This window comes from Cetorhinus maximus, chromosome 1 (genome assembly GCF_964194155.1).
Source record: "Cetorhinus maximus chromosome 1, sCetMax3.hap1.1, whole genome shotgun sequence".
NCBI lineage: Eukaryota > Metazoa > Chordata > Chondrichthyes > Lamniformes > Cetorhinidae > Cetorhinus > Cetorhinus maximus.
The window spans coordinates 234,030,879-234,052,604 of record NC_135879.1 but is presented as its reverse complement, the minus strand read 5'-3'; the positions used below and the strand labels follow the sequence as shown (position 1 = coordinate 234,052,604).

The 21,726-nt window shown below is 42.0% G+C and overlaps 1 protein-coding gene across 3 annotated transcripts in view; it reads right to left on the bottom strand.

Moving 5' to 3' along the window:
- Positions 1-21,726, bottom strand: part of dnaaf9 (dynein axonemal assembly factor 9) — a 253,896-nt gene that overhangs the window by 143,818 nt on the left and 88,352 nt on the right. For all 3 annotated transcript variants that reach the window (XM_078554544.1, XM_078554554.1, XM_078554564.1), the window contains 5 exons: positions 20,084-20,168; positions 9,710-9,786; positions 7,637-7,681; positions 6,733-6,778; positions 5,139-5,250 (listed from right to left, as the gene is read on the bottom strand). In XM_078554544.1, the coding sequence (XP_078410670.1) occupies positions 5,139-5,250; positions 6,733-6,778; positions 7,637-7,681; positions 9,710-9,786; positions 20,084-20,168 (365 nt within the window). The remainder of the gene's footprint in view (positions 1-5,138; positions 5,251-6,732; positions 6,779-7,636; positions 7,682-9,709; positions 9,787-20,083; positions 20,169-21,726) is intronic.

Below are 21,726 nucleotides of genomic sequence, written 5' to 3'. Positions count from 1 at the left end.
CCTACCTTTAAACCAATTGCCTATCCAAGCCAATAGGTTGCAAAGTTCAATAAACCCATCTATTTTTGAATAGTCTCTTACACGGAACTTTGATGAATGCTTTTTCCAAATCTACATAAATAACATTAATAGTTAAGTCCTTATCTAGCACATTACCTGCTCAAAAAAGACTACGTTCACTGGACATGATTTACACTTTAGAAATCCATGCTGGCCCTCTCTGATCAGCGCTCACATTTGTCCAAATGCTCAGTCACTCTGTCCTATGGTAACAGATTGTAGTAACTTCCCTACAACTAACCTTCAGCTAATAGGCCTGTAATTTCACATTTAGCTCTCTTACCCTTAATTAGCAGAGTGACTAATAATTTCCCATTCCAAGGGGACAATTCCTGGCTTGAGATTTATCAATCTTAAAAACTTATTCATTCCTCCCTCACTTTTTTTCCAACTATTTTGAATCTAGTTAGTTCCTTCCCTTGACTTATTTTCAGCTTTCACTGTATCTTATCGTTCTCCACTATGAAGTAAAACTAGGTAAAACTAGCCATTCAGTAAGTCTGCCATTCATTGACTTTCAATTACACTATCACCCCTGTCTATCACTAAGGGCCCACATTGGTGTAGCCACCCTTGTTCTCTTGATATATAACTCACGAAGGCTCCTTCGACTGTACTTTCCAAACTTGCAACCTCTACCACCCAGAAGGACAAGGGCGGCAGATGCATGGGAACACTACCACCTGCATGGTTCCCCTCCAAGTCGCACATCATCCTGACTTGGAAATACATTGCCATTGCTTCACTGTCGCTGGGTCAAAATCCCGGAGCTCCCTTCCTAACAGCACTATGGGTGTCCCTACAACACATGGACTTCAGCAGTTCAAGGCGGCAGCTCAGCACCTTCTTCTCAAGAGCAATTAGGGGTTTGCAATAGATGCTGGCCTAGCCAGTGGCGCCCACATCCCATGAACGAATAAGTAAATAATATTCTCATACAGATGAGGTCATTTTTAGGAATTTTTGAAGAGGCTTAGGTCATTCAGCCACTCAAACCTCTTGTACATTTGATAAAATCATGCCTGATCAGTACCTCAACTCATTTAGCCACCTTTGATACAATTCCTTGATACCCACACCTGATAAAAATCTGTTACGCCCTGAAAATTTCAGCTAACAAATTTGGGGGTGATTATCCTGATTTCCACTACCTTTTGTGCCTGATTTCACTCCTGAATGACCTAGCTCTAAATGTTTGATTAGCCACCTTGTTCTGGATTTTCCAGCAGAGCTTATTGTTCTCTTGTGAATCCTTTAGGATCCTCAATTAGATCGCCCCTCAACCTTCTAAACTGAAGGAAATTTAAAGTTTTGCTGAAGAAAAGGACATACTATCAAAGCTTTTCATCTTGCACTCATTATGACAGCTGCACAAGATAAACCAACAGTAAATGGAACGAGTTAAACTTCCCTTTACCGTTGGCTTATTTTGTGTAACTGTCCTGATGAGTGCAAGACGAAAAGCTCCGATAATATATGTCTCTTTTTTCAGAAATGCCAAATGATTATAAATATAACATTTATGCAATCTGCCCTCATAGGCCAATCTATCTTTCCTAGGGAGTAGTGCCCAAAGCTGAATGCAACAGTGCTGCAGACATCATCAAAGCAAGATTTTGTACAACTGAAACATAACTTCTGTCCCTTTGCATTCCAGTTTCTTCAATATAAATGGTAACCTTATATAAGCCTTTTTGCTTATCTTCTGTTCCTATACAGTAGCTTTAATTAATTTGTGCATGTTGCCACCCAAATTTCTTCTCTCATCTACATAGCTGCTCTTTCACTATTAGGAAAATATTCCAATTGTTTTTTCTCGTTTCCAAAATGGAATACCTTACGTTGAACCCAGTTTTGTCCACTCAGTTAATTTGTCTACATCTTTTTGTAGCTTCCTGCTTCCATATACTCTTCTTACTGTCTCTTTTAATTTTATGTCATCTGCTAATTTAGATGTTCATGGTTCTATTCATTCATCCAAGTCAGTGATCCGTCAGAGTACATTTCCTTTATCCTTACTCTCCGACTTCGAAATTCCAAATCATGACCAACTGAGCTTAGAAAGAAAAAAAGGGGCAGTCACACTACTGGGAGTATACTACACCCCCAAATAGTGAAAGGGAGATAGAAGAACAAATATGTAGCCAAATTTCTGCTTGTAAGAACAAGAGGGCAATAATAGTAGGAGGCTTCAACTATCCTAATATCAACTGGGATTCAAACAATATAAGGGGCACTGAGGGAGAAAAATTCATGCAGTGTGTCCAGGAAAATTTTTTCAACCAGTGACAAACCCAACGAGAGGAGATGCAATTCTAGACCTAGTCTTGGGGAACGAAGAAGGGGAAGTGGGTGAAGTGACAGTTGGCGACCATATCGGGGACAGTAATCACAATTCAATTAGATTTGGAAAAGAACAGAGATAAGGCAGGAGTAAAAGTCTTGAACTGGGGGAAGGCAAATTTTGCAGAAATGAGAAGGGACTTGGCTGAGGTGGACTGGACAGCACTGCTGGAGGATAAAACAGTGGAAAACCAGTGGGAAGCACTAAAAAGCGAGACCCTAATTGTACAAAGTAGACATGTCCCCTACAAAAATAAGAGTGGTACTGCCAAATCTAGACCCCTCTGGTTGTCTAGAGGAATACAAGGGAAGAACAAACAGAAAAATAAAGCGTACGATACGGACAAAGAACTAAGCACTGCAGATAGCCTAGACGAATATAGGAAGTGCAGGGACGAAGTAAGAAAGGAAATCAAAGAGGGCATGAAAAAAGATTAGCATGTAAAGTTAAAGATAACCCAAAGATGTTTTACCAATACATTAATGCTAAAAGATTAGTTAAGGAAAAAGTGGGACTTATCAGAGATGAAGATGGAAACTTGTGTGTAGATGCAGAGGCTGTGGGAAGGGTTTTGAATGAATATTTTGTCTCCGTGTTTACAAAGAAAAGGGAGAATGTAGATATAGTAGTCCAGGAGGAACACTGCGAGATATTGGATGGCAGAGTCATAAAGAGAGAGGAAGTACTCGAAGGGTTGAAATCCTTGAAAGTTGGTATGTTTCCGAGGCTGCTGAAGGAAGTCAGGGAGGAGATAGCAGATGATCCGAGGATGATTTTCCAATCTTCACTCGATATAGGGGAGGTACCGGAGGACTGGAGGAATGGAAACCTAGTTCCATTGTTTAAAAAGGGATCAAAGGAAATGCCAAACAATTATAGGCCAGCTAGTCTTACATCAGTGGTGAGCAAATTAGTAGAATCAGTCCTGAGAGATGGGATTAACTGTCATGTGGAAAGGCATGGACTAGTCAGGGATGGTCAGCATGGATTTGTTAAAGGAAGGTCTTGCCTCACAAATTTGATTGAATTCTTTGAGGAAGTGACAAGAAGGATTGATGAAGGTAGTGCAGTGGATGTTGTGTACATGGATTTTAGCAAGGCATTTGACAAGGTCCCACATGGCAGATTGGTCAAGAAAGTAAAAGCCCATGGGATTCAGGGTAATGTGGCAAACTGGATAAAAGGTTGGCTTTGTAACAGGAAACAAAGAGTAACGGTCGATGGATGCCCTTGCGAATGAAAAGTTGTCTCAAGTGGTGTTCCACAGGGCTCGGTGTTGGGACCCTTGCTGTTTGTGTGATATATTAACGATTTGGACGTGAACGTGGGGGGCACGATTGGGAAATCTGCAGATGACACAAAGATTGGCCAAGTAGTGGGTAGTGTAGAGGATAGCCATAATCTCCAAAACGATATAAATGGGTTGGTGGAGTGGGCGGTAAAGTGGCAGATGGATTTTAACATTGAGAAGTGTGAGGTCATACATTTAGGGAGGTCAAACAGTTACAGGGACTACACAATAAATGGGAGTATACTAAGAGGGGTAGATGAAGTGAGAGATCTTGGCGTACAAGTACACAGGTCCCTGAAGGCAGCAGTTCAAGTAGACAAGATTGTAAAGAAGGCATATGGAATGCTCTCCTTCACTGGCAGAGGTATAGAATATAAAAGTAAGGATATAATGTTGGAATTGTATAAAACACCGGTGAGGCCACAACTGGAGTATTGTGTGCAGTTCTGGTCACCGCATTACAGGAAGGACGTAATAGCTCTGGAGAGAGTGCAGAGGAGGTTTACAAGAATGTTGCCAGGGTTAGAAAAGTGCAGCTATGAGGAGAGATTGGATAGGTTGGGGTTCTTTTCCTTCGAACAAAGAAGGCTGAGGAGTGACTTGATTGAGGTGTACAAAATTATGAGGGGAATAGATAGAGTGGACAGGATAAAATTGTTTCCCTTGTTAGAGAATTCTAGAACCAGGGGACAAGAAAAGTGGCAGAAGGTGTAGGGAGGACATGAGGAAGAACTTTTTTACGTAGAGGGTAGTGGGTGTCTGGAATTCGCTGCCCAAGTTGGTGGTCAGAAACTTTAAACTCTTTTAAAAAGTACCTGGATCTGCACCTTAAGTGCTGTAAGCTGCAGGGCAATGGGCCGGGTGCAGGAAAGTGGGATTAGAAAGGGCACCTGGGTGTCCTCGGGCTGGCATGGACAGGATGGGCCAAATGGCCTCCCTCTGTGCTGTAACTTTTCTATGGTTCTATTTAACCCACATCACAAGATTACCTCCATTTCCATAGGCTTTTATTTTTGCTGACAATCTCTTGTGCTAAATTTTATCAAATGTCTTCTACAAATCCAAATAGACAACATCCATAGATACACCCTGTCCACAATATTAGTGACTGCCACAAAAAATTCAACTCGACTAGTTGGCCATAACCAATCTTTTCAAAAAATTTCCAAAGCATTCCTTATCTTTAATACTTCAGGTAGGTCTTGTGGTTCAGCAAGTAGCACCCCTGTATCTGAGACAGAAGTTTGGGTTCAAGTCTGACTCCAGGACTTGTTGACCATGGAAGGAGGACTCATGGTGCTGTTTAAATAATCAGCCTTCTAATCCTCCCAACTCTTCCCCACTATTCTCCAAAAGGGGGAAAAAGTGATAAGAAACAAACAAACAATACTTCTTTAATGAAATAGACTAAGAAATGAACTCATCTCAAATTATTGCACTTACCATTTTCTTTGAGAAACAGCTTTGATTCTAGGAATGATTCAGAGAACACTATGGACCCCAGAGTCCCTTTTCCTCCTGTTAAATCTGGAATGTCATAGACAATCATGGATGCCTGAAATAAAATTAGAAATGGAAACCACTCAGTTACCCAAGCTCAAACCAGGACTACAAAAATAAATAAATAAATAAAAATCTCAGACTCAACAGCAAAAAAAGAAATTCGCAGAGCTTGGAGGTCAATTACTATTCGGTGATCCATACTGGCATCCATCAAGTAATGATAGGGACCTAGCTTTAATGGTATCCCTAAATTGGTAATTAAACTACGACTCCCACCATCCATGCTAACACGTAATGAAGGACTAAGTGAGGTAAAGATGGCGACCTCAAGGATTATTTGCAAATGGGGGAATGGAGACAAGATACAAAATAAGGCAATTTGGAAAAATTGAACATTTACAGTACAGAGGGAGATAATCCAGCCCTCAATATCTGAGCCAGCCAAAAGATCTATACAGCCTAATCCCACTTTCCAACTCTTAATCTATAGCTCTATAGGTTATAGCAGCACCTTAAGTGAAACAATTCAAAGTTGCTTATAGAATTCAGCAGAGATAACTTCTCACAATCCTTCAACCACATCTGGAGCTTGTTAAAAATTACAACTGGCACAACATCACAAAAGACCAACACACACAAAAATGGGGAGCTAACACCAAAGCAAAATATTGTAGATGGTGGAAATTTGAAATAAAAACAGAAATTGCAAGGTCAGGCAACATGTGTGGAGAGAAACCAAGTTAACATTAACATTTCAGGTGATCCTTCATCAAAACTGAAAAATTAACCATTTTTCCCCTCACACATGCTGCTCGATCAGCTGAGTATATCCAGCATTTTCTGTTTTTAATATAAAAATACAAAACAAAGTTAACTATGAATAAAAGCGTGAATAAGCCAAAATATAATGACATTGACAGGCTGCTAGATTAGCCAAGTAGATGTCAGTTGAGCCTAAGTACAAAGCAGTGAGAAAATACAGAGGAAATATACACAATTTTAAAACTTTAATAGGTACAGTAGCCTAGTGGCTACTGTGCTGCACTGACCTAGACATTAGGGTAAGTTATGAGACTGAATTAATTATATCTGGAATTACCAGAAAAATGTTCAAAGCTGTTTGATCATTGTAAAAACCTAACTGATTTACTAAGGTCCTGCCACTCCTCCCCTCTAATGACTCAATTTTTGATGGGCAAGAAATGTTGTATCTCCAGTAATGTAAAAGCAAAAATATTGTGGATGCTGGAAATCCGATCTGATGGAAGATCATTCAGCTGAAATATTAACTGTTTTTCTCTCTCCAAAGACAGTGCCAGACCTACTAAGAATTCCAGGATTTTCTGTTTTTATTGCCTATCCAGTATCACCCAAACTACAAGAATGAACAGTACAGGAGTTGAAGAGCAGACAGGCTTGGGGATTTACATTCAACACATCAATCCAGGGGCATCCCACTCAATGTGTCACTAAGCTTTTTTTGACAGGCGGCAGGGAAACGGAAGAGAAATGTTACACATTATTTATAACTTACTGTTTTAATAAGGAATTTGCTTATGTGGCTTTCCAACGAGATGATCCTAGAAAGAAATAGGTGAAGAAATATTTCATAAGCTGTAAAAACTATAATTATCATTTAGATTGGTAGCTGGCACTTAAGAAGCCTGATTTATTCACTATTGAAGTCCATAGTACCTGCTGTTACTCTCAACAGCTTCATATAGTATACAGCCTCCAAAGGTTCCTGAGCAAATTAGCTTCGAATGAGAGAATATATTTCTGGCTTTAAGTTTTATTATAATCCAGAAAACATTTCAGCACACATAAATAACTGTCATGAAGAATAAACTGAATAAAATTAACTATTTTTACATGCCTCTTTTACAGCTGCATGGAGCAGAAACACAGGTAGAAGAATGCATCACGCATCACCCAGACTATTCTCATTGTTTCATATTTGCAACTCTCCATTTTGGCCAGGCCACCAGACATGGTGATACAGAATGAGCAGAAAAACAAAATAGCGCTGCATTAAAAATGAACGTTACTTTTTCATCCTCCTTTGGTCTCCTATACCATAAATCAACTAACAATAATAACAACTGCTCCTTAACCTTCATCAAAATGCATTCTTGAGGAAGACTGTGGACAGGTGCAAAGGCTAGCCCGAAAACTGAAACTGTCACACCTGAATTTAGCAATGAACGCACATTTAGACGCAAGCTATATTGCATTCTTCGACAGAGGAAAATCTTAACTTGGAATGGCCAATAATCAAAACCTATCCTCCAACTACACCACTTGGCTTTAGTGACAAACAAATGAAGTACGTCACAACAGTACGTTCGTCCAAAGTTCCTAAACGGATAATTTAGCCCTGCACATATAAATCCATCAGAGATTTAGAAAACAGCGTTGAGCACAAAAAAAGCACTAACCTCCCTTGATTGTTCACAGCTTGAATAAGGAAGGACAAATTAGATCTGAAGGCAAAATGAGAGAGTTACCAAAAATATTTTGTTTAAAATGTTCAATCAAAATAGACAGTATACATGTTAGTATTTTGGAAAGCCACAGAAATATTGAGGGTCACACAAAGGAAATGTTTAAGAATGCTAAGCAATCAAAGGTGTGCGTGGATGGGATGCATTTTGCTAACGTAACAGAAAGTCACAATCCCAACACTTTCCAGAATGGAACACCTGGGTTCAGATTTTTGTCTGGTGGCAGGAATATAGTCAGGAATGACAAAAACTTAAGAACTTTTTGCAGTAATCTTAAATTTGCAGTGCTTTCCCGATCCGGACTTTTTTTTTGTGGCCTTTTCACGAGTTGGGAAGAACTTGGGTTGCGATTCTACACACACCTCTTCTGAGTTTGGGGTCACCATTTTGGCCTCTGTAGGAACCTTGAATTTACTCCCCCTGCCCAAACCCACTTTTTTTGTCTGCTGGTGCGTGTTTTGTAAGTCTTATAAAACTCATCTCGTTGGAGAGCTTATGACCACTGGGGGAAGTGTGCTGAGGAGTCGGGAACATTTTGATAGGCAAGTGTTAAATGTTTTGATAACTTCAGAGGTCACCGTTAGATGCTGTATTGTATTGTCACTACAGTGATTCATCATAGGGCTCTGTTCTGAAAAGGCAAGTTGATCATTACATTGATCAGCATTATCTGAGTGTTAAGATGTATCAGAGTACTTTTCTTCATTTGGAAAAGTGCACTTATGCATTCAAAACTGAAGAAAACACTCTTGGGATTTCTAGTGTATTGATCCAAGGCGATATAAATGTCCAAGGTCCTTTTAAATTGAAAAAAAAACATTCAGCAACTTCCCCTTACAGAAAACAAAAGCCTTCTTGTGGACATAAAATAAATGCCATCTAGTTTTTTTTCTAGTTTCAATGGGCATTTCCAAGAACTTGTTTTGACAGCTGAGGCTATTGTGAATACTTGGCTGAGTTACAAAAACATCAAAACCACTTATCTCAGCAGGGGCTTGTGTAGAGAGTGTGACTGACAGTGCTAAGAGGGTTATCTGACTTTGATGTGATAAGTGAATAAATGTTTTTACAACAGGTTAACCACCTGGAGATTTAACATTTTTTGAATGACTATTGTGAATGAGTTTTTTCAATATGTGTGTTTGAATGACTGCCATATTAGATTGTTAGTTTATTTTTAAATCATGTCTATTTCAAAGGCATGGCTCCTGAGGTCTGCCCATAGTGAATACAAGGTAAATAGTGATGGAGGATATGTGGCAGCATGGGGAGTATGAGTGCATGAGGAGTATGAGGGAACTAGAGTGGGGGGGTGGTGAGGTTGAGGTTTAGGTGACAGAAGAACAAATGAAGGGAACTGGGCTGCTGACCCTGAGAATCAAGATAAGCCTTCTAATCAACCCATCTCTGCACCCACTCTCCTCCTGCGCTCCTCCCGCAGTGTATTGCAGCTCACAAAACCTGCCCCCACCCCACCACTTCTCTCAGAGACAGAAGTATGGCTGGAATAAGAGCCCAGAGGTGGGCTCGGGTTAAAGTTGAGAATGGGCTCGCATTTCCTGAGCCCAAGACGAAAATCAGGGCCCTGGAATCGAATAAAATTTGTGTTCTTGCATAAAGCACATCTAAATAGAGCTGAATGGCCTACTCCTGTGTCTATTCAATGCTTGCTCTATCCTCAACTGTTCTGCTCTCTGTCTTCCATATTCTTTTATCCTCCATGCTCCAAACATATATCATGAATTGTAAAGATATTTGAAAAATACAAAAGGATATGAGAAAAGACTAAGGAAAAACGATTGCACTGCAATTATCTGAACAGTAACTTATTGTAATGAAGATGTTTCTATGATTCTATGGATACACTATATGAAATAGAAGCACGATTATGCCAGTGCTTTCTGTCAGGTACTAAGCACATGATGTCTCCTCAGTCATACTGCTGTTCTTTTTTGCCAAGTTAAAAAATTAAATTACAACCCTAAGATAAAAAATTGTTACACATACCTTAGGACAGTTTTGTACTGCATAAGACTGTAATAATCCAAAGTTGAAAGGAAAACCTCTTCAGCAACTTCTTTGGCCTATGAATTAACAAAATGGGGTACTAATTTATTACTGTATGGTGGCAGCCTTCCATCTCTTAAGACGATGGTTTGCGCCATGGTGATCAAATGTGTTAAGCACCACTTGGTGTGGCTCAGGAGCCATAACCTGGCATGGCAGTCTCTGCCACATTTGCTGCAGAGAAGGCAGTGGGCTGTGCAACATCTACTCAAACGCACCAAGGGTAATCTTCCTATTTTCTGAACCATAGATAAAGTGTACAGAAATTTACTTGGCCTGTGCACTCTTGCAAGCTGCTCCTTATTTTACTCAATTATTGGAAGTTGCTTTCCATTCAACACAGTGAGAAATAGACATTGCCCATGTGAAGCTTTGGCTGGTCGATAAAAAGCAATATAGGTTTTATTTTTCAAAGAGTTGCTCCCACTTCCAAATTGAAGAGCAGAGGGGAAAAAAAGATTTTCCGTATATTGGTTCATTACTGTTTAGTTGTCAGCCTTGTTTCACTGGTGGCACTCTCACCTCAGATTCAGAACATTGCGGATTCTAACTTCACTCTAAAGATAAGACCACATAATATCGTCTGACACTTGAATGCAGTACTGAGGGAATCATTGTCAGAGATGCTGTTTTTCTAAAGAGATGTTAAACTGAGGCCCCATCTTGTCTCACAATTTGAAGAGAAGCAGAAGAGCTCTTCGGGTGCCACAAACTCAGTTGCCTAGCCACCAATTCCATTCCTCTTTTACATCACTGTCTGGGGCCGTATCTCACTCTTCACAATCTTGGTGTCATATCTGAGCTTCGGCTTCCTTTGCATCACCAAGACTACCTACTTAAATCTTCATAATAGCACACATGACCATTCCTGTCTCAGCCCATCTGCTGCTTCTGTTATCTCCTGACTCAAGTCCTCCAACACTCTCCTGCCCACCTCCAATCTTTTTCCTTCTCTTGTACTCTCAGCCCCACCTCCACCTCATCCAAAACTATGCTGCATTAGTCCCAGTATTCTAACTTTCATCTGTCCCTTCACCCGTCAGTCCTGAGCTTTCAGGCCTACAAACAGTCACTTGGTACTACAGACCCTGAGTGTTGCTGAAAAAATAAATGATGTGCAAAAGATAAGGCTGAAGCATTTCCTACAATCTTCAGCCAAGATGGATGATCCATCTCAGCCTCCCCCAGAGGACCCCAGCATCACAGATGCCAGTCCGATTCACTCCATATATCAAGAAACGGCTGAAGGCACTGGAAACAGCAAAGGCGATGGGCCCTAACTATATTCCAACAACAGTACTGAAGGCTTGGGCTCCAGAAATTGCCGCGCCTCTAGCCAAGCTGTTCCAGTGCAACTACAACACTGGCATCTACCCGTATATGTGGAAAATTGCCCAGGTATGTCCTGTACACAAAAAGCAGGGCAAATCCAACCCAGCCAATTACCACCCAGTTACTCTCCATCATCAGTAAGGTAATGGAAGAGGTCATCAGGAGTGCTATTAAGCAGCACTTGCTTAGCACAAATCTGCTTTCTGACGCCCAGTTTGAGTTCCACCAGGGCCATTCAGCTCCTAACCTCATTACAGCCTTGGTTCAAACATGAACAAAAGTGCTGAACTCCCGAGGTGAGGTGAGTGTGACTGCCCTTGACATCAAGGCCGCATTTGACAGTGTGGCATCAAGGAACTCTAGCAAAAATGGAGTTAATGGGAATAAGGCGGAAAACTCTCCGCTGTTTAGAGTCATACCTAGCACAAAGGAAAATGGTTGTGGTTGTTGGAGGTCAGTTATCTCAGCTCCAGGACATCACTGGAGGTTCCTTAGGGTAGTGTCCTATGCCCAACCGTCTTCAGCTGTTTCACCAATGACCTTCCTTCCAACACAAGGCCAGAAATAGGGATGCTTGCTGATGATTACACAATGTTCAGCATGATTCGTGACTCCTCAGATACTGAAGCAGCCCACTTCCAAATGCAGCAAGACATGAACAATATCCAGGCTTGGGCTGACAAGTGGCAAGTAACATTCGCACCACACAAGTGTCAGGCAATGACCATCTCAAACGAGAATTTAACCATCGCCCCTTGACGTTCAATGGTATTACCATCGCTGAATCCCCCACTATCAACATCTTCGGGGTTACCATTGCCCAGAAACTGAACTGGACTAGCCATATAAATACTGTGACTACAAGAGCAGGTCAGAGGCTGGGTATCGTGCGACGGGTAACTCACCTCCTGACACCCCAAAGCTTGTCCACCATCTACAAGGCACAACAGTCAGAAGTGTGATGGAATACTCCCTACTTGCATGGATAAGCGCAGCTCCAACAACATTCAAGCTTGACACCGTCCAGGACAAAGCAGCCCACTTGAATGGCACCACATCCACAAACATTCACTCCCTCCACCATCGTTGCACAGGAGCAGCAGTGTGTACCATCTACAAGATACACTGCAGAAATTCACCAAAGCTCCTTCAACAGCCTTCCAAACCCATGACCACTACCATCTAGAAGGACTAGTGAGCAGTTAGGTGGGAACACCACCATCTATAAGTTTCCCTCCAAGTCACTCACCATCCTGAGTTGGAAATATATTGCTGTTCCTTCACTGTCACCAGGTCAAAATCCTGAACCTCTTTCCAAACAGCACTGTGGATGTACCTACACCACATGCACTGCAGCGGTTTAAGAAGGCAGCTCACCACCACCTTCTCAATGGCAGCTAGGGATGGGCAATAAATGCTGGCGACAACATCCCCGTGAATGAATTAAAAAGAAAAACTTTTTGTCTTGCACGCATCAGTATAGATGCAAGAGTTAAAAATTTCAAAGGAACAACAAATCTATACTGCAAAAGAAAAGGGTTGCTGATTGGTTGGTCAGTTGGCTCTGATTGGTCAAGATATTGCCATAGCGAATGCACCAGGGAGCTATTGTGTCCCGTGCTTTTGTTTATTCAAAAAAAGGTCAGGAGTCTGAGCATATTCCTTTTGCCTGCAGAGAACAGGTCCCTGTGTCTGAAAAAATGTAGCTTCTAGCAAGTATAAGTGAACTACATTGCGAGCTTGATTGATAATCCTAAATTGATCATTGGTGTAATTCTTATCACACTCAAGATTGTTCAGCAGGTGCTACCCAATTACATCCAACGTTAGACATTATGTTCTGAGTTTTTCAAGCACGGGCCAGTTGAGTACAGTGAGTACTCAGCCTATTGCGAACAGACCAAAGGACATGCTGTTTGATACCAGTTGTTGGGATGTACGATCTATATGCCTGGCATTGCACTGGCACCAAAATTCATACACCAAATTACTAATCTGTGTGATAGGCAGAGCATCTTTGTGGTACATGGGCAGCATTCTGTTAGTGGAAAATATCACTTATTTTGCCACTGCTTAGTCGCAGCATAAAACGGCTAACTTCTGGTGGTGCTCAAATTTTTGAGGTACTTTATTCTTCCAGGGAAATGAGGCAGATTGGGTGGTTTTCAGGTCTGAAAGTTGGGACTTGGGTCTATTCGTGAGTATGCGTGATATACAGTGAGCAATGATCTGAACAGGGTAGCCATTATCTTGCAAGATAGCTTTGATTTTTTAAAATATATATATATTCATGAGATGTTGGCGTTGCTGGCTAGGCCAGCATTTTTGCCCATCCCTAATTGCCCTTAAGAAATAGTGGTGAGCTGCCTTCTTAAACCGCTGCAGTGCATGTGGTGTAGGTACACCCACAGTGCTGCTAAGGAGGGAGATCTAGGAACAGCGAAGGAACGGCGATACATTTCAGAGTCAGGGTGGTGAGTGGCTTGGAGGGGAACTTGGTGGTGCTTCCATGTGCCTGCTGCCCTTGTCCTACTAGATTGTAGCAGCCGTGGGTTTGGAAGGTGCTGTCTAAGGAATCTTAGTGGGTTGTTGCATTGCATCTTGCAGGTGGTGCACACCGCTGCCACTGTGCATCAGTGATGGAGGGAGTGAATGTTTGCAGATGGAGTGCCAATCAAATGGGCGGTTTTGTCCTAAATGGTGTCAAGATTATTAAGTGCTGTTGGAGCTGCACTCATCTAGGCAAGTGGAGAGTATTCCATCATACTCCTGACCTGTGCCTTGTACATGATGGAGGGGCTTTGGGGAGTCAGGGGGTGAGTTACTCACCGCAGGATTCCGAGCCTCTGACTAGTTCTTGTAGCCACAGTATTTATATGGCTAGTCTAGTTCAGTTTCTAGTCAATGGTAATCCCCAGGATGTTGATGCACCCTATTTCAGCATTAATCTTGCATGGTGAGCAGATGGCTCAGGCCCTATTTACAAGATTGCTAATAAGACCAATCGCAGAATCACATCTAACGTTAGATGCATGTTCTGAGTTTTGCAAATACAGGTTAGTTGAGTATGGTCAATACTCTGCCTATTGCGAACAGCTGAAGGGATATAAAACAGCAGTGGAGCTGTAGGAACACAAACATACGAATTAGGAGCAGCAGTAGGCCATGTGGCCCCTCAAGCCTGCTCTGCCGTTCAATAAGATCATGGCTGATCACATATATTGACCAGTGAATGTAGGCTTGCGGTAGACAGTAGGAGAACACCGATTAGTGCATTTCTCAACTGGCACAGAGGCAAGAGAGATCTTTAGACTGTTCAATTTCAAAAGGTGAATTTGAGTGCAGGATGGAGTGCATTAAGGTTCATAAGGAAATTCTTACATGCAGCTGCAGATTCAAGTATAGCAAATGTATCATCCACGTATCGGAATATGCAAATGCGTTGTTCATGGAAACTGATGAAAATATTAGTGAGAGCTGGCCCTAGAGGGTATTCAATGGTAACACCATCTATTTGAGCATACATAATGCCATTAAATCTGAATTCAACTGCACAAGGTGCTAAGTTCATAAATTCAAAGAATACAGATTCAAAACATGACAGCGTGTACAGATTGCCATGAGATAATAAAGGATTTAGGAGCAGGAGTAAGCCTTTCAGCCTCTTGTGTCTGCTCCGCTATTCGATAAGTTCGTGCCTGATCGGAATGAGGTCTCAACTCCACTTTCCTGTCTGACCCAATGACTCTTCACTCCTTGTCTATCAAAGATTTATCTAACTCAGCCTTGAAGAAATTCAATGTCCCAAGCTCCATTGCTTTCTGGGGAAGAGAATACCACAGATTAACGACCTCAGAGAAAAAAAATCTCATCATTAATGATACAGCACAAATCTTTATGGTTTCCTTGAGCACATTAATGAATAGGTTCGCAATGTCGAACAAGCACATTGACACGGCATTGCTGTCGATATGCAGGTCGCATACAGTCTTTGCAAAATCCTTCACCGTGCATGTAGAGTACTCACTCAGAAATGGTTGCAACAGCCTGTAATGGACAACATAGGGCATAATGGGACATCACTTGTGTGTGTCGTGGTCACCCTGTAGATACGTGGACATAGTGAACAATGAGGGTGAATCCTATCACATGCACCATCAAGCAACTCATTACTCTTAGAGAAGTATAACAAGCACTTTGGTAACTTGCTTTTGAGCAGGGCCGTGCGGTCATGCATGGCAGCGGGTCCGTTGGATACAAATTTGTATCCGTCATTAACACCATTAAGCCTACCACACAAATGAGTAATGTGGTTAATGAATTTGAGTGCCAGTGGAATGCCAAGTGTGTAGGCCATGGTGTATCATATAAAACAGCACATCCCTTCAATTATTCGTAATAGGCGGAGTTTTTTTTATTCATTCATGGGATGTGGGTTTTGCTGGCTGGGCCAGCATTTATTGACCATCCCTAATTGCCCTTGAGAAGATGGTGGTGAGCTGCCTTCTTGAAGTGCTTCAGTCCATGTGGTGTAGGTGCACCCACAGTGCTGTTAGGAATGGAGTTCCAGGATTTTGACCCAGCGACACAGAAGGAACAGCGATATATTTACAAGTCAAGATGGTGAATGACTTGGGGGGGGAACTTCCAGGTTCTGTCCCCATCTATCTGCTGCCCTTGTCCTTCTACATGGTAGTGGTCGTGGGTTTGGAAGGTGCTGTCTAAGGAGTCTTGGTGAATTCCTGCAGTGCATCTTGTAGATTGTACACAATGCTGCTGCCGTGCATTGGTGGTGGAGGGAGTGAATGTTTGTGGATGTGATGCCAATCAAGCGGGCTGCTTTGTCCTGGACAGTGTCAAGCTTCTTGAGTGCTGTGGGAGCTGCACTCATCCAGGCAAGTGGGGAATATTCCATCACAATCCTGACTTGTGCCTTGTAGATGATGAACTGGCTTTGGGGAGTCAGGAGGTAGGTTACTTGTCACACAATTCCTAGCCTCTGACTTACTCTTGTAGCCACAGTATTTATATGGCTAGTCCAGTTTGGTTTCTGGGTAATGGTAACACCCAGGATGTTGATAGTGGGGGATTCAGTAATGGTAATACCATTGAACACCAAGGATTCTCTCTTGTTGGAGATGGTCGTTGCCTGACACTTGTGTGGCATGAATGTTACTTGCCACTTGTCAGCCCAAGCCTGGATATTGACCAGGTCTTGCTGCATTTGGACATAGACTGCTTCAGTATGAGGAATCACGAATAGTGAACATCGTGCAATCATCAGTGAACGTCCCCACTTCTGACCTTATGATGGAAGGAAGATCATTGATATGCAGCTGAAGATGGTTGGGCCAAGGACACTACCATGAGGAACTCCTGCAGTGATGTCCTGGAGCTGAGATGACTGACCTCCAACAACCACAGCCATCTTCCTTTGTGCTAGGTATGACTCCAACCTGTGGAGAGTTTTCCTCCTGATTCTCATCGACTCCAGTTTTGCTAGGGGTCCTTGATTCCACACAGTCAAATGTGGCCTTGGTGTCAAGGGCAACCACTCTCACCTCTTGAGTTCAGCTCTTTTGTCCATGTTTCAACCAGGGCTGTAATGAGGTCAGGAGCTGAATGGCCCTGGCGGAACCCAAACTGGGTGTCAGTGAGCAGGTTATTGCTAAGCAAGTGCCACTTGATAGCACTGTTGATGACCCCTTCCATTACTTTACTGATGATGGAGAGTAGACTGATGGGGCAGTAATTGGCTGGGTTGGATTTGTCCTGTTTTTTTGTGTACAGGACATACCTGGGAAATTTTGTACATAGCCGGGTAGATGCCAGTGTTGTAGCTGTACAGGAGCAGTTTGGCTAGAGGCACAGCAAGTTCTGAAGCACAAGTCTTTAGTACTATCGCTGGAATATTGTCAGGGCCCATGGCCTTTGCTGTATCCATTGCCTTCAGCCGCTTCTTAATATCGCATGGAGTGAATCGAATTGGCTGAAGTCTGGCATCCAGAGGAGGCCAAGATGGATCATCCACTCGGCATTTCTGGCTGAAGATTGTAGCAAATGCTGCGGCCTTATCTTTTGCATTGATGTGCTGGGCTCTTCCATCATTGAGGATGGGGATATCTGTGGAGCCTCGTCCTCCAGTGAGTTGTTTAATTGTCCACCCCCATTAACGACTGGATGTGGCAGGACTGCAGAGCTTAGATCTGATCCATTGGTTGTGAGGTTGTTTAGCCCTATCTATCACTTGCTGTTTATGCTGTTTGGCACACAAGTCGTCCTCCCGTGTTATAGCTTCACAAGGTTGACACCTCATTTTTAGTATGCCTGGTGCTATTCCTGGCATGCCCTCCTACCCTCTTCATTGTCATACTGACCATATGCAACTAACCTGTGCTTGCAAAACTCAGAACATAATGTCTAATGTTAAGTGTGATTCCGCGATTGGGCAACATTTGCTGAACAATCCCAACTGTGCTAAGAATTTAACAACCAATTTAAGATTAGCAATCAGGCTCGCAATGTTGTTTGCTAGAAGCTACAAATATTCATATGCAGGAACTTGTCCTCTGCAGGCAAAACAGGCAAACAGATGTACACCTGTTTGAATAAACAAAAGCATGGGGGACAATAGCTCCCCGGTGCATTTGCATGGCAACACCTTGACCAACCAAAGCCGAGGTAAGAGCCCATGGGATCCAAGGCAATTTGGCAAATTGGATCCAGAATTGACCGAGTGGCAGGATGCAGGTGGCGATGGTCTAGGGGTGTTTTTATGACTGGATGCCTGTATCCAGTGGGGTTCCACAGGGATCGGTGTTGGGTCTCTCGCTGTTTGTGGTATATATAAACGATTTAGACTTGAATGTATGAGTGTTGATCAGTAAGTTTGCGGATGACACGAAAATTGGTGGGGTGGTAAATAGTGAGGAGGATAGCCTTAGATTACAGGAGGATATAGACAAGCTGGTCAGATGGGCTGATCAGTGGCAAATGGAATTTAATCCGGATAAGTGTGAGGTGATGCACTTGGGCAGGACAAACAAGGCACGGGAATACACGATGAATGATAGGACCCTGGGAAGTACCGAGGATTAGAGGGACCTAGTGTGTAGGTCCACCAGTCCCTTAAGGTAGCGGGACAGGTAGATAAGGTGGTTAAGAAGGCATATGGGATACTTGCCTTTATTAGCCGAGGCATAGAATATAAGAGCAGGGAGGTTATGCTGGAACTGTATAAAACGCTGGTTAGGCCACAGCTAGAATATTGCATACAGTTATGGAATCCGCATTATAGGAAGGATGTGATTACACTAGAGAGAGTGCAGAGCAGATTTACCAGGATGTTGCCTGGGCTGGAGAGTTTTAGTTATGAGGAGAGATTGGATAGACTGGGGTTATTTTCTTTGGAGCAGAGGAGATTGAGGGGGGACATGATTGAAATGCATAAAATTATGAGGGGCATAGAGTAGACAGGAAGGAACTTTTCCCCTTGGTGGGGGATCAATAGCCAGGGGGAATAGATATAAAGTAAGGGACAGGAGATTTAGAGGGAGTTTGAGGAAATTTTTTTTCACCCAGAGGATGGTGGGAATCTGGAACTCACTGCCCGAAAGGGTGGTAGGGGCAGAAACTTTGACAACATTTAAGAAGTATTTGGACATGCACTTGCAATGCCATGGCATACAAGGCTATGGGCCTAGTGCTGGAAAGTGGGATTAGAATAGTTAGGTACTTGTTTGACCAGCGCAGACTCGATGGGCTGAAGGGCCTTTTTCTGTGCTGTAGACCTCTATGACTCTACAACCAATCAGCATCCCTTTTCCCATGCAGTATAAATTGCTGTTCCCTTTGAAATTTGACATTCTTGCATCTGTCTTGATGAGTACAAGATGAAAAGCTTTGACAGCTCGTCTCTTTTTTCCAAAATGCTCAATTTCTGACCTACAATGGCTTTAGGTTCAACAATTTTTCAAATTTAAAATTCTTATCCTTGCTTTCAAATCTCTTCAGGGCCTCGTCCATCCGTTTCTCTGTAACATCCTCCAGCCCTACATTCTTCAGTTGTCTAGGCCCTAGGATTTGGAACTCCCTCCCAAACCTCGATTCCTTCAAGATTCCTTAAAACCTACTTCTTCCTGTTCTAATATCTCCTTATGTGGTGTGGTGCCAAATTTTGTTTAATAACGCTTCGCTGAAGAACTTTCAAATGGTTTGCAACCTTAAATGTACTACATAAATGCAAGCTCCTCTGGTTCTGGTCAATATTTATCCCTCAACCAACATCACTAAGCACATTATCTGGTCATGTTTCTCATTGCTGCTTGTGGAATCTTGCTGTGCACAAATTTCTCCCTACATTACAACAGTGACTACTTGAGAACAACTTCATGAGCTGCGATGCGCTTTGGGACATCCTGGAGCAAAGAAAACCGCTATACAATTCAAGTTCTTTCTTTTCCAATAGTTTCTATAACTATGTCTAAGTAGATGGAATTAAAGGTTTCCATTATTTGAATCAAGGATGAGAGACCATAGATTCAAGATTAAAAATAGATGACTTAAAACTTGACTCAAATGAGACTTAAATGACAGATGAGACCTCTTCACAGAGTATTATGAAATTGTGAAAGTTACTTCAAGGGTTAGTATTGAAGCAGAAGTAAGAGGAGTGAGGGAGCATGCCATCTCAGACTGTTTTCGCCAATATTTCTACATTTTTCACAATACTGAGCTGAAAATTCATAAAATACAAATGGAGCAAGAATATTCCCCCATGCATTACAAGTTGTCAGTCATTTAATTTCCATATTATCCCACCTTCATCCATTTGGAGGATGTTGCCAAGATTCAAGCGTTTTGCCAGGGTATGATGATTTAACTTCTAACTTAATTAGTCATGCTTGCTACAGACTACAACACCAAAATAAGCATAAACCTCTGTTTAACAGTTAAAATTTCAATCTTACAAAAGGCACTTACAATTTTTATGCTGGAAGTTTCTACGTAGCATCGGATGCTAGCCAGCACTGCTTCTACTACAGCAACATAAATCTGTGGCAACACCCTATGAAATAAAGATCATTCAGAGACTTACTCACTGATTCATGATGCAGCCCAGAACAGTGTTTGCCAATATATTATCCACCAGCCACATGTAGCTAACTAAGAATACATATGTGGCGAATTGACATTATCTGGTCATGTTTCTCATTGCTGCTTGTGGAATCTTGCTGTGCACAAATTTCTCCCTACATTACAACAGTGACTACTTGAGAACAACTTCATGAGCTGCGATTTCAATTTAGTGTACAATAGTGTACAATATTTGGTGTCCATGATGCAATCTCCTCTATGGAGTAGTTGGGTAACTACTTTGCGAAACACCTCCTTTTCATTTGTAAGCATTTTTTTAATATTCATTCATGAGCCAGCATTTATTTATTGTTGAGGGGGGCATTTAAGAGTCAACCACTGGATCTGGAGTCACATGTAGGCCAGGCTGGGTAAAGACAGCAGGTTTCCTTCCCTAAAGGACATTAGTGAACCAGATGAGGTTTTACGATAATCGACATAGTTTCATGGTCATCATTAGACTTTTAATTCCAGATTTTTATTGAATTCAAATTTCACCATCTGCCGTGGTGGGATTCCAACCTCGGTCCCCAGAGCATTACCCTGTATCTCTGGATTACTAGTCCAAAGGCAATACCACTATGCCACTGCCTCCCACATGACGATGAGCTTCTGGTCTCCTGTCATTTTAATTCCCTTCCCCAAGCTTACTTTGACCTCTCTGTCATTGGCCTCCCATACTGTTCCAATGAAGCTCAACCTAAGTTCGAAGAGTAGTACCTCATCTTTCTATCAGGTACTTTACAGCCTTCCAGACTCAACATCGAGTTCAACAATTTCAGATCATAATTCTGTGTGTCCATTTAAAACTCCCCTACTGTACACTCCTGAGGGGTAATTTTAAACTTCTGGTGATAAAATAAAGCTGTTGCTATCAGATCTGCCGCTCGTTAAAAACCTAGCTGAATTTCCTTTCCATCAATTGGACGATCTGGTGTCACTCGTTTTGCACTACTGCAAACTAATACTTGTTTTACACTACGCAATACTTGCTGGCACCTGTCTGATCGTCATCTTGAGTCACAGTGTTTACATTCTCAGTAGAAGTTAAAATTTCCACCCTTCTGGTCTTTGCACGAACAGATATTAGTTCAGGCTAAACAAATATTTTTTTTTAATCATTCTTCGTTCTCAAAAATACCGTACTTAATTTTCCACAGTAACGAAGCATTTTTTATTCTTGATTTAAAAAGGTCTGAGTTGAAATGCTACTTGGGTACTGAGCAGGCAAACAAAAAATGAGCAACTACTTCAAATTCATTATACCAGAAGAAGCCTTTTATGTTCAATATGCAAAACTGTTAGCAGTCTGATGGGAAAGCCATTACCAATAATAGCTGCATGTCCTTTCTGCAGGGTAACCCTGCACACCCTGAGGATTATTCAATTCAACTTTGCCCATATAGGACACAGTAGACAAATAATAAGTACTAAAAAGCAACAATGACATAATATTCTCGACAAGTCTATTTAAATTTGCCATCAATATG